Source organism: Balaenoptera ricei, chromosome 3 (assembly GCF_028023285.1).
Source record: "Balaenoptera ricei isolate mBalRic1 chromosome 3, mBalRic1.hap2, whole genome shotgun sequence".
Taxonomy (NCBI): Eukaryota; Metazoa; Chordata; class Mammalia; order Artiodactyla; family Balaenopteridae; genus Balaenoptera; species Balaenoptera ricei.
In genome coordinates, this window is record NC_082641.1 from 87833540 (window position 1) to 87846725 (window position 13186).

Sequence of the window (13186 nt, forward strand, 5' to 3'; positions counted from 1 at the left end):
CTCTCTTCCTGATTTTATCATGGTTATGGTGGTTGCATAGGTTTATATGTATGACAAAACTTTTCAAAGTGTATACCTTAAATACATATAGGTTATTATATGTCAATTATACCTTAATAAAGTTTTTTTAATAGTTCAAAAAAATCTGGATCTCCCACTCTTTTTTAATAAGTAGGCTTAGCAACCCCATATTGACTCCACTTTTTCTTTCCTCATGCCTGAGGAAGGGAAGCCCTGTGTCAGTACAGGAAATGCTGGCAAGCAGTGAAGCCTGTTCCAGTCTTAGGCAACAGGAACATGGGCTGGAAAAACCACATCCGCAGATCTCCTTTCTCTCTATCCTCGTTTTCCTGGACTTGAGGTTGACAACCCAGAAAGACTACAGGAATTCACAAAACCATTAGATTATTTGCTCTGACAATGAGCTCAGCTACCAGAAATGCACATATCTGGAGGTTCTGTGATTCCTCACAACCGTAATCAATGGAAGGTTTATGGTTGTACTTTTACAAGAGGCATATTCCATCTAGCCTGCTTCAGGTTCCCCCACTCCCTATTTACTTATTCCTTCTCTGATGCTTTCTTTTCTTTTTATGTAGATCTGAGTTGCTGACCTGTATCATTTTCCTTCTCTCTAAACAATGTCTTTTATCATTTCTTGCAAGGCAGTTCTACTGGCAGCAAATTCCCTTCATTTTTGTTTGTCTGAGAAGTCATTATTTCTCCTTCACTTTTTGAAGGATAATTTCACAGTGTACACAATTCTAGGTAGATGGAATTTTTTTCTCTCAACATTTAAAATATTTCACTCCCTCTCTATGTGTTTGCATGGTTTCTGAGGAGAAGTCGAGGTAATTCTTATCTTTGCTTTTCTGTAAGAGAGAGGTTTTTCTCCTCTGGCTTCTTTCAGGATTTTTTCTTTATGTTTGATTTTCTGCATTTGAAAATAATATGCCTAGGTATAGTTGTGGGGGGTTTTTGTTTGTTTGTTTTTTGGTGTTTATCCTTCTTTGTGTTCCCTGCACTGTCTGGATCTGTGGTTTGATGTCTGACGTTAATTTGAGGAAATTCTCAGTCATTATTGTTTCAAATATTTCTTCTGTTCCTTCCTTTTTTCTCCTCTGGTATTCCCATTAAAAGTAGGTTGTACCTTTGGTAGGTGTACCACAGTTCTTGGATATTCTGTTCCATTTTTTTCTTCAGTAATTTTTCTGTTTGCTTTTCAGTTTTGGAGAAATCCTATTGAGAAATCCTCAAGCTCAGAGATTCTTTCATCAGCTGGGTCCAGTCTACTAAATCCATGAAAAGCATTCTTAATTTCTGTTACAGTGTTTTTGAACCCTAGCATTTCTTTTTGGTTCTTCCATAGAATTTCCATCTCTTTGCCTACATTGCCCATCTGTTCTTGCATGCTGTCTACTGTATCCATTGGTATCCTTAGCATATTAATCATAGTTGTTTTAAATTCCAGGTCTGATCATTCCAACATCCCTGCCATATCTGAATCTGGTTCTGATTTTTTTGCCTTTTAGTATGTCTTGTAATTTTTCCTTGATAGCCAGACATGATGTACTGGGTAAAAGGAACTTCTGTAAATAGACATTTAGTAATGTGGTATGGTATGGGGAAAGGGGAAGCGTTCTATAGCCTTATGATTAGGTTTCAGTCTTTTAGTGAGCCTTTGGCTCTGAACTGTGAACTTCGCACATGCTTCTCAGTTTTTCCACCACTTAGGCAAGGCAGAATTGTTAGCATGGGCTGTAGTTGGGTATTTCCTTTCTCCCAGGCCAGTTAGGCTCTGATAAAATCTCAGTAGGTTAGGATCTGTTAAATTTTTTCCCCTAAGGGCTGACCTTGTTAAGAAGAATAGAATACTTTGGCATATTTAAAAATTGTTCCTTTTCCCCTCCCTCTACCAGAAGCAGGAGGGAATTTTTCTCCAGTATTCATTGTGAGAACCTGGTAGAGCTTCAGGAGGTAAAACTCACAAAAGTGTGGGGGCATTCCAATAACTGGTCCCCTTGGAGTTTCTGTCTCTCAGGCGTGCCCTCCCTGCACCCCCAGCAATTCATCAGTTATAGTTCAGGTTTTCCTATCCTGGCACTGGTTTCTGCAGAAATTTCTATTCTGGTTGGTTGTTATTGTCTGTATTCACCTGTCTGTCTCTCCAATTTGGGGGGGGCGGGCAGCAGTTTGCTTTGTGACCTCGCTTCTTTTATGGGTCTAAGGAAAATTGTTAATTTTTTTAGTTGTTCAGCTTTTTACTTGTTAGGATAGACTAGTAACTTCCAAGCTCCTTACCTGCTGGACCAGAAACCGGAAGTCCCAGATAAGATATTTTAAACCAAAAAAATTCTGAATTCCAGCAAGTAGAGATATCTGCTTGGTATATATCATTCCAAGTCTTTTTCTCTATATGTGCGTGTGTGTATATATATGTATGCATCCATGCATTTATATGTTTGTGTGTGGGTGTGTATGTGTGTATAACATGCATAAACATAAATATGTTTATATATGCATACACTAGAAAAGGATCACTCTTCTTTAAAAAAATAATATAGTATTGAAAACATTAAACAGTGAGACATGGACCAAAAGAAGGTATAGGCAAAACATGCACCCAACAAATTATTGGTATCCATATTTTTTAATTTACAAATTAATAAGGAAAAAATAAATACCACAAAGAAAAGTAAGCAAAAATTATGAGTCAAACGATTCACAGGAGGGAATCATAGGGCTGTGAATAATCAATCACTCAATACATAAAAAAGAGGCTCATCCTTTTATAGAATCGAATGTACCATAATGAAATAATATTTCACACTAATCACGTTAAGAAAAAAAATAATCTGATAATATCAAGAGTTGGCAAGGATATAGAAAAGTGGAAACCCTTATTTACTGTTGGTGAGGGTATAAATTGGTTCAATCTATTTGAAAAACCACTTGAAAATTAATAAATTTGAAGATAGAATAGCCTGTGACCCAGCACTTTCACTTGTAGTTATATATCCTAGAGAAACTTTCATGAATGATACAGTTGTATTCATACAAGACTGCTTATGGCAGCATTGCTTGTAATACTAAAAAAATTGTAATAGCTATGTCCATATATAGGAGAAGAGATAAGTGATGATGGTACATTTATCCAATGCACTGAAAATGAATAAAGTGGAGCTACATATATCAACATGGATGAATCTCAAATATTTATATCAAACAATAAAAGCAATAAGCAGAAGTATGCATCCAGCTTTGTACCATATACATAAACCTTAAACCGTATTTATGATGTAAAATAATAAAAAGTGCACTGGAACTTTAAATATCAAATTCAAGAGAGTGTTTCCTTAGAGGAGGACAGGGGTGGTGGTTAATGGAAACAGAGGGGATACTTTTTAGCTTTAATTGTATAAGTAATGTATTATTTCTTAAGTTTGTGATAGGTTATTGGGTATACTGATTTTTATTCATTTCTGAATGTCTTAAATATTTCTAATTTTTAAAGAAGACAAAACATACAAAAGTAGGTTCTTAATGGTTTTCATATAAATCTCAGATCAGGAGGCTAAAAATCTTTATCCCACATTATTTTCTGTGATCTAAATGGAAATAATATTCAGAATTGAATGATTAAGAGTTAAAATCTATTAGCATTTGACTCCCATGCAGTCTGTTGGCAAGTTGGAAATTCGATTGTGTTGTAAACAGTTTTTATTGTGTTGTTGTAAACATAGTATTATGTTATAATCATTATTCAATATAATCACTGATTTGTGTAGTTTTCCCTGGGTTAAAAAATTCTTGTTCGCACTCTTCAATAGACCAAAGACATATAGGGAAATGTTACTGAGATTTTGGTGTTTCTAGTCAGAGTTAAATATCCTGTGGACGAAGAAGAGAAAATATAAAAAGGAACCTAAGTATAATGGGCAGAGGATTTTTAACTGAACTGTTTAGTTAATAATATTATTAGTATATTATTAATCAGAGAGATCTTTATCACTTCCATGACTTAGATGAGCAAAGTGAGCCAGTCTCTATTCAAGGTTCCATCTGCCATCCTTGCTTGCTAAGTTCTTGAATTTCTTTAGAAGCATACAGGAATGCTGGCATACTGAATTTTTCCACTGAAAAATGTGAAATTGACTGTTATTTTTATTTACCCTTTGATTACATTTACTGTGCTTGACGTAGTAAAGAATCTGAAATATCAATATTCTTGTCCCAGAAAACAAGATCTTGTGGAAGTGCACAAAGAAATAATAATGAAAACACGAGTGCATATTTCAATGAAAACATAAAAGAGAGCAGATCTGAAAGTTCCAGCTATCTCTTTCTAAAAAAGATGGGGAATTCACAAATCATGTTTATACATACATGGTCACTAGATTTGCTGAATATCTTAATGAATTATCAAATAGATTATATTGGTTTAATGGCATGAGCCATTTGGGCCATAGAGATTGCCAAAGAAACATATTCAGCAAGTTTTCCACTTACACTTAAAAGTAAATGATTGATTGTTCATTTTATAAATTATGTCCATAAGTTTTGTGAATCCCTAATTATCAATCTGTTTTTCTGAAAAAAATACTGCATATAGCCTAGCTTAAAATATCTTGTATAGTTGCACTCAGGGTCAGCTGAATGACAGAACAATGGCAGGGAATCTTTCAGTTCAATCTGTTTATGATAACTGTACATTGTGCCTGGAAGAGTTACATGGTGTACCAAATCAGGCTTAATGTACCCTTAGAGTTTCTCTGCCGGCAGTACACATACATTTTTTTTTCTGTTGCCCAGCCTCTTCCTCAAGGATGGAAAAAGACACGTTTATATGATCCCTATTTTTCTGTCCATTCCCAGAACAGATATTCTCTATGTGCAAATTAACTGAAAAGCGTGGTCGGTTTCTTTAGGCAAGGTTTGGGTGAATCATGTCTTAGCAAAACTGAGTCTTTAAGGCTAATAAAATAAAATAAAATAAAGGCACGAGCCTTTTTCAGTTCCATTTCATCAAATTTGCTGATCTCTGCCTGAATGTTTAATTTTAAAAGTGGAGTAACAATCTTATACTGTTGTCAAAGATTTCTATACCATTCATAAAGTTATATGAGAATATTTTGATTTTAATTTTCTTGGCAGTTCAACAAAACATCACTCTTAAATTTAGCTAGTGAATGTGATCTTTATACCTCATTACTCTTGCTCCAGTTTATTTATTTTTTTTTGTTGGTTTGAATTTTTAATCAAAGTTATACATTCTCTTGATTTAAAGAGTCAAATAGCTCTACAAGACTTGTTATGGAAAATAATCCCTCCTGTCTCCATGCCCCACCCCCCATTTGCCCTCTCCTGAAGCAATGATATTTTCAGAATTCAGCTCCCTATATTTTATAAGCCTATGTTCCTATTTCTTGCTTTTGTAATTTTAGGCATTATTGATTTTCCACTACAGAACATAAACTGCCTGCCTCTCTGACCTACCTTCAAACCCTGAACTCTTCCTGCCAACATGCTCTCAGAAGGCCTATCGTCCATGTTTGGCTTAATATTCAAGGTTGACAACAGCATACCTGGGTGAACTAGTCACAGCTGGGCCACGGAACATGTTATATACCTTTCCTTCCCTGATAAATTTATCACTGCTTGGTTTTTTCATTTGCTTGCTTCTCTGTCATAACTCAACCCCAAATTCTTCACCAGTTGTCTGAATCTCTCCATACATCCTGACACATCAGGTCATCTACAGGTGTCATCTTCTTGCGAGGCTTCTGTCCCAGTCCAGCCTGGCAGGAGTCGACGGGGTGGTGGCTGCTGCCCTCCAGGGGAGTGGAGGCTGTCAGGAAGACAGAGCCGCAGGGGCCGGCGTGAGCGCGGCAGGGCCCTGGGCTGAGCCACTCCAGCAGCTCCCGGGCAGCTTCTCAAGAGAAGGACATGGACTCCCAGGAAAGAAAAAGTGCACTATGCCGAGTTCACCGCGAACACATGCTGCTACACACTTGGTTATTCTGAGAACAAACCTAAGGGCAACTAAAGAAGCCTAACAGCTAAGGAAGACGGTCTGAGGTTGCATAAGAAATCCAGACGTGCTCTGCATAGAATTCCACACAGTCGTCCGCAGGTGCAGGTTCTAGGTAGGGCAGGAGCAAAATCTCCGTCCGCCCCCCAGATTTCTTCTGTGGTGACACAAGCCATCCTGAGCGAGAGAAGCTGTGATAATGATGAATGCCCTCAGACATCTTAAACAACAAGTCGTTCCACAGGGATACTGTGCTATGGTATAAACAAGGGACACTCCCTTCAATCACACCCTTTCCAACACCTGCTGAGGAGGGTGACGTCAATCATTACTTGCTACCGATTATTTGCTCAGGAGATGTTCCTGCACCTCCTGACAAGACTTCTATTTTCTTCCCTATTATGTTCTGTACTTTTCAAATTCCTACCATGGCATGCACTATTTTTTTCTAAATTATAAAAATAATGCTAAAGTTTAAAAAAATCAGTAACTACTAGTAACATAAAAATCCATCTAATCTATCTTTTATTACTTAAGGCTATGTCATGAAAATTTTTATTTTTTAAAAAAGTCTCTTGATTTAGGCTTCAGAAGCATAAGGGATTAACCACTGTCAAATTCAAAATGATCCATTTATTCAAGACAAATAGTAATTTTCTTCATCTTCTTCAGAAGAAAGAGATGCAACAATGCCTGAAACACTTGAAATGTCAATTGAAAGCCACTTTACTGAAACTTGATTCCTTGGGCCAGAGGCAGGTCCTTACTGTAGTTGATGGTACAAGTAGATCTTCTCATGTACTGTTTCCAGGCATCACTACCAGACTCCCTGCCACCGCCAGTGTGCTTCTCTCCTCCAAATGCACCTCCAATCTCAGCCCCACTCATTGGAATGTTGACGTTTACAGTGCCACAGTCTGATCCTTTTGGGCCAAGCCAGCGAAAGATTCTGCCGAAATCCTTGGTAAAGATGCTACTTGAAAGTCCCTGTTTTACTTCATTATTCCATGCAAAGACCTCGTCTTCATTCTTGAATTTAAAGACATAAAGAATTGGGGCAAAAGTCTCTGTGTGTACAATGGACGCGTTGTGGTCAAGGCCTGTCACAATTGTCAGTTCTACATAATTTCCAGGGCAATCCATAACCTTGCCACCATAGACCACGGTGCCACCTTCTTTCTTTGCTTCCTCCACTGCTCCAAGAAACATGCTCACTGCCTGTTTGGTGTGGAGTGGCCCATAGAGAACATTAGAGTCCCACGGGTTCCCAACATGGATCTGTACATAGGCCTTTTTAAGTCTATTAACAACTTCATCATGAATGCTTTCATGTAAAAACAGGTGCCTCGCTGTGGTACACCTCTGGCCGGCTCTCCCCACGGCTGCAAAGAGAGCTGAGGGAATGACTAAGCTGAGGCCTGAATCCTCAAAAGCTATAATTGCATTGTTTCCTCCAAGTTCTAATAAACTTCTCCCAAAACTCTCCTGCGCCGTAAGAGCCACTTGTTTTCCCACCTGAGTGCTCCCAGTGAAGGACAGCAGGTTCATTCGCTCATCTTTGGCCATGGCTGTGCCAGTATCCGCTCCACTACAAGTCAAGGAACAAATAGCACCAGGCAGCTTGTTGTCCTCCACAACCTTGACTATTACCTTTGTGACAGCTACACTAATGAGGGAAGTTGTTGGAGCTCCTTTCCAAAGGCAGGCATTCCCACAGATCATGGCGATGGCGTTGTTCCAGCCATACACCGCCACAGGGAAGTTGAACGCAGTTATGATTCCAACCAGGCCTACAGGATTCCACTGTTCAATGAGCACATAGCCAGGTCTTTCAGAAGACAGGATGGGTCCTCCAATCATCCGAGATAAGCCAACAGCATAATCACAAATATCCACGTACTCTTGAACTTCTCCCACACCTTCCACTAAGATCTTGCCCATCTCCAAAGACACCAAGCTTCCTAGTACTTGGATCTTCTCCCGCAAGGCATCACCAATCTGTCTCACTACTTCTCCTCGCTTTGGAGCAGGAATCATATGCATTAAGTTTGAAGGAATATAAAAGATATTAACAGTTGTAATTTCTGGGAAGTGGAATCATAAGAGACTTTCATTCTCCACATTTTGTATGTGGATATTTGCCATTTTTACGATACCTGCACAATCTGCCCAGATTCTCCATGCTTCTCTTGCTTTCTTTACGGTTTCTTCATAGTCAGCCATGCTGGCCTGTCGGACTCTCGCTGTCGGCTCATTGTTAGCAGGACAATAGGTGGTCATAACATGCAGAGCAGACCGGGAACGCGCCACACACCGAACCAGGGAGGCGCACTCCAACTTAATTATTGTACAAGCTTTTGTAATTGACTCATATGCTCAATATTTCAAGCAAATGCAACCATTTTTGAATCTCACAAGAAGTGCTTGTTGGTTGTTGACATTAAGCACATGTGACAACTCATTAGAAAAAGAAATATACGCAAGAAAACTTTGCAAAGTTAGTGACTCAGTGCACTGACCGACTTGAAATTTTAAATTAACTAGTTTCAATTTTTCCTGCAGTATTAGTACTGTAGGCTATTGTAGCTATTTCCATTTTTCACCCTTATCATAATATCAATCACCAAGCATTTTCCCCCAGCTTATACATTTTCCTGATAATATCTGAGATAAATATCCAAGTCATTATGCTTTTACAAAAAAATACACAAATATCAAAATAATGGACTCTAGAATTATGAATCATCTAGCTATTAGAAGCCAGACTGCCTCATATCAGTTATGTCTCTCCTCCCTTTTTTCTTGAAATAATCGTTTAATAACTGGAGGGGCATTGTTCTAAATCAGCTGATTCATCTTCCAAGTTTCAAGCTAGAGCATACACAAAAAAGTTATTTAATGTTGAGTACAGAGAGACAAATTGATTTATTATGTTCATAAACAGGTTTTAGCATTAATTATCTCAATAGTCTGCACATACAGACCTTGGCCTCATAGGCAGGTTGACACTGTCAGTTCAACCTTGACTTTTTTTCCTCCACTCTGAAGAGAGCAATAATTTTTTTTTAAATAAATAACTAAAAATACAATCACACTAAAAAAAATTTTTAAGTAATAATGATAAAAAAAATTTGTGCCCCCCAAATAGCTTTAAAAGCAGAGAATGAATCTGTGGGCCTTTGCAGATTCAAGGAGAGAAACAAGGAAGGGCATCATTAACCTGCCCTGCTAGCCCGTGAAAGAATGCTAACAAAACTCTCCATTGCACGAGGCGACCTTTGAATAAAGCTGTGACTCTTCAGAGGTTGGAAGCTCAAAGAACTTCTGGCCGGACATGGGCTGTGCTGATCACCAGATCTGTGTTGGGGTCTAGGTCAAGATCCCAGGGCAGGGAAAACCACCCCAAAACTAGAGGGAAGGTAGTAATGAGTTTGGGAATGGGGGAAGGCAGGCAGGCAGGCAGGAAAGACAGCTCAGTCATGGTAAATTTAGGAAGCCCTAGTGATTAGCACTAAGAAAAAGAACAACAAAACCAATAGATGAGAGACTCAGTCACTACCAATAAAGTAAAGTTTTTTAAATTTCAAAATGACTATAATAGAAAGTCTTTGAATTCCTTCTAAAAATAGTTTTATCTTAAAAAAACAAAAAAACAATAATGAAATCAAGCACAGATGAAGAAAAAATACAACCAATTAGAAATTTAAGACAAAAGTGTTTATTGAATTTTTTTTAAACCTCTGTATTATCACAAAGAGATATTCAATTAATTTGAAGATAGGACTAACCAATCCACTCAGAATGCAGCACCAAAAAACAGATTGATATGGTCCACCAAATGGATATGGAAGATAAGCCATATTTAAAGAGATAATACCTGAGAATTTTCCAAGATTTAAGATGCAAAAAAGTGTAAATAAAAATAGGTCCAACCTAAGTACAGCATGGTGAAATTGCAGAACAATAAATATAAAGAGAAAATATTAACAGCTGAGCAAGAAAAGACAGATAACTTTTTAAAAAGAATGAAAGTTGACATAGACATTACCTGAAAAAGTACTTTACTTTAAATGGTTAAATATTCCTTCCAGTTTTTCAGTTAAGTTTTATGCATACCCTACAGATATTCTATATGTTATTGGAGCCAGTTTTGTTTTGATTTTATAGCTAATAAATGTAGAATAGCACTGGTATCTTTACAAAAATAAACAACAAACTTTTTACAACAGGTAAAATAAAGTTTAATATAGAATGTAGAATCCTCTCCATCGAAGTTAATAATATTTTGAATCGATCACTAAACTGTGGTCATTAGAAACCACACCCGCCCCCCCCCCCCAAAATAGCCTGGAAGGCACAGCAGTCTTAAGGTGTGCTGCTGTGATGTAAAATTAATCATCTTCTTGTCACCTGTGAGCTGATGATTTCCTAATATAAGCCCAAACATGGACTATATTATAGCTACAGCCTAGTAACAGTATAGATATAAGTGAGAAAGTATTTCCAACCAAAGACTGAATATTTAGATGTGTACAAATTTGGGGGGTGGAGAGAATCTCCCACGTAGGTAATGCTCCAGTTTTAAAGTTTTTTTTTTTTTTTTAAATCGTGGTAGATCTTTCTTCCTCCAAATCTGGAACTTGTAACCATGAATGAACATATCCTTCAGCTGGTAATAAATACTTCACAATTTTTTCTGTAACATAGGATAACCGTAATTAAATTAATCCTCTTGACAAAACTACCCACTAATCAACGGTTTCTTAGTGTGATTAATTATAAAAGTAACTTTATTGGAGGGAGGGAGGAGGAGTTATTGTTTAATGGGTATAGAGTTTCAGTTTGGGATGATGAAAAAGTTCTGGAGATGTATAATTACATGACAATGTGAATGTACTTAATGTCACTGAAGCGTACACATAAAAATGGTTAAAATGGCAAATTTTAGGCTATGTGTATTTTACCACAATAAAAAAAAAAACTTTGGGGAAAATGTAACTTTATCAGTGTTTTAGAAGACTAAGGAAATCAGTGGTGCCAACTGTATTCAAAGAAATGACTGTTCATCATCATGCATAAAAATTAGGGTGAGAATTGTCTTACAAAGTTCCTGGTTCATGACTGTCCTAATTGATATTTTTAACCATGTCACTTTTTCAGTCTGTGTGGACTTCTCCAACAGGAAATTTAGCTCAGATCAGTACATGTCACCAGTCTTCCTACAGCTCTAGCTCACCTGACCCAAGTGAAACTAAAAACTGCCCTGTCATTTATTTTAACCTTTGAGTTTGAGGCAATTCTGAGAACTTCCCTCACAGCAATTGCCTGTTCCTCCTGGGTACCATTCTACAGCTAGGCTTAATCATAGAATTCTAGGGTTGAGGAACCTTAAAAAGTACTGTGACCTTTCCACGTTGGGCACATCCACTCAAAAACCATCCTAACAAAACACTATAGATTGTGTTGTCTTTCAGAGCTCTCTCTCTCATAAATCCATCCATCAGGAATTGTTCTCCTTCTAGAAACGTGAACTTCAGATCTAAATCTGTCAGACCTTGTATTAAGGCACATTTCTTCTTGCACTTGCTAAAATGGAATGGGGGTGAAAGTTGATTACTTTTTGTATTAATTTTTTACATCCAGTTTTTGAAGGCCATTATTAAATTGATATCAGATCCAAACTGTCTCTTGTACAGCTAAATAACTCTCATTCTTTGAACTTCAACATAGAAGATTGGATTTCTATTCTTACAAAGTCTGTGACCATTTTCTTTTTCTTTTCCAAATTCCTCCTATTTCTGTGAGTTATAGAGGGAAGAACACTCAAATAAGATTATTTTATTAATTTCTGCATTTTCTTACATTTTAGGACCATGCTAATTTTTTTTATGCGAGAGATTCTACTACAGACTTAAATATAGCTTAAGATTAATTGTGCCTCTCAGATGACTACTACCACACTTATTGTCAATATTTACATTTGCCAGTCATTTCTATTATTTGTATCAATTATATTGAGCCAGACTTTTAATATTAGCAATCATGTTTTTCAAGCTGATACCAAATAACTTTTAAATGTAACACTGATCTCAGAGGAGAAACTGGGCATTTTTGTTGTTTGTTTGCTTTGCTTTTTAAATTGAGGTATAGTTGATTTACCAATTATATTAGTTTCAAGTGTACAAAATAGTGATTCATTATTTTTGTAGATTATATACTCCATTTAAAGTTATTATAAAATATTGTTATTATTCCCTGAACTGAAAAATATATCCTTGTAGCATATTTATTTTATACATAGTAGTTTGTACCTCTTAATCCCCAACCCCTAACTTGCCCCTCCACCCTTCCATATCCCTACTGGTAACCACTAGTTTATTTTCTGTATCTGTGAGTCTATTTCTGTTTTGTTATATCCATTTGTTTTATTTTTTAGATTCCACACATAAGTGATAACATATAGTATTTTTTTCCTCTGGCTGACTTATTTCACTGAGCATAATTCCCTCCAAGTTCATCCATGTTGTTGCAAATTCCATTGTGTGTGTATGCATTCACACACACACATACATCAACACCACATCTTTATCCATTATTAGTTGATGGACATTAAGGTTGCTTAAATATGTTGGCTATTGTAAATAATGCTTCTATGAACATTGGGGTACATGTATCTTTTCAAATTAGTGTTTTCGTTTTCTTTGGATATATACCCAGGAATGGAACTGCTGGATCATATTGTAGTTCTATTTTTAGTTTTTTAAGAAACCTCCATACTGTTCTCCACAGTGGCTTCACCAATTTACATTCCCACCAACAGTGCACTAGAGTTTCCTTTTCTCCAGATCCTTGTCAACACTTGTTATTTGTAGACTTTTCGATGATAGCCTTTCTGACAGGTGTGAGCTGATATTTCATTGTGGTTTTGCTTTACATTTCTTTGATGATTAGTGATGTTGAGCATCTTTTCATGTACCTGTTAGTCATCTGTATATCTTCTTTGGAGAAGTGTCTATTCAGGTCTTCTGCCTATTTTTTAATGGGGTTGTTTGATATTGAGTTGTATGAGCTGTTTATATATTTTGGATATTAACCCTTTATTAGACATATCACTAGCAAATATTTTCTCCCATTCAGCAGGTTGTCTTTTTGTTT

At 36.8% G+C, this 13186-nt stretch overlaps 1 protein-coding gene across 1 annotated transcript; it reads right to left on the reverse strand.

Annotated features, from left to right (window-relative positions):
* Positions 1–6527: 6527 nt before the first annotated feature.
* LOC132363363 (alpha-aminoadipic semialdehyde dehydrogenase-like) lies at positions 6528–8311 on the reverse strand. Its single transcript, XM_059919085.1, has 2 exons — positions 8188–8311; positions 6528–8115 (listed from the first exon to the last, which is right to left on the reverse strand). The coding sequence occupies exons 1-2, from the start codon at positions 8309–8311 to the stop codon at positions 6758–6760; spliced, it is 1482 nt and encodes a 493-aa protein (XP_059775068.1). The 3' UTR covers positions 6528–6757.
* Positions 8312–13186: the final 4875 nt, after the last annotated feature.

Excerpts from the sequence above, each read along its gene's own strand:
- LOC132363363 (XM_059919085.1), bottom strand. The coding sequence starts at position 8,311 with ATGACCACCTATTGTCCTGCTAACAATGAGCCGACAGCGAGAGTCCGA. Across the intron at positions 8,116-8,187 it reads AATCTGGGCAGATTGTGCAG|AAATTACAACTGTTAATATC; the intron begins GTATCGTAAAAA and ends TCCACTTCCCAG.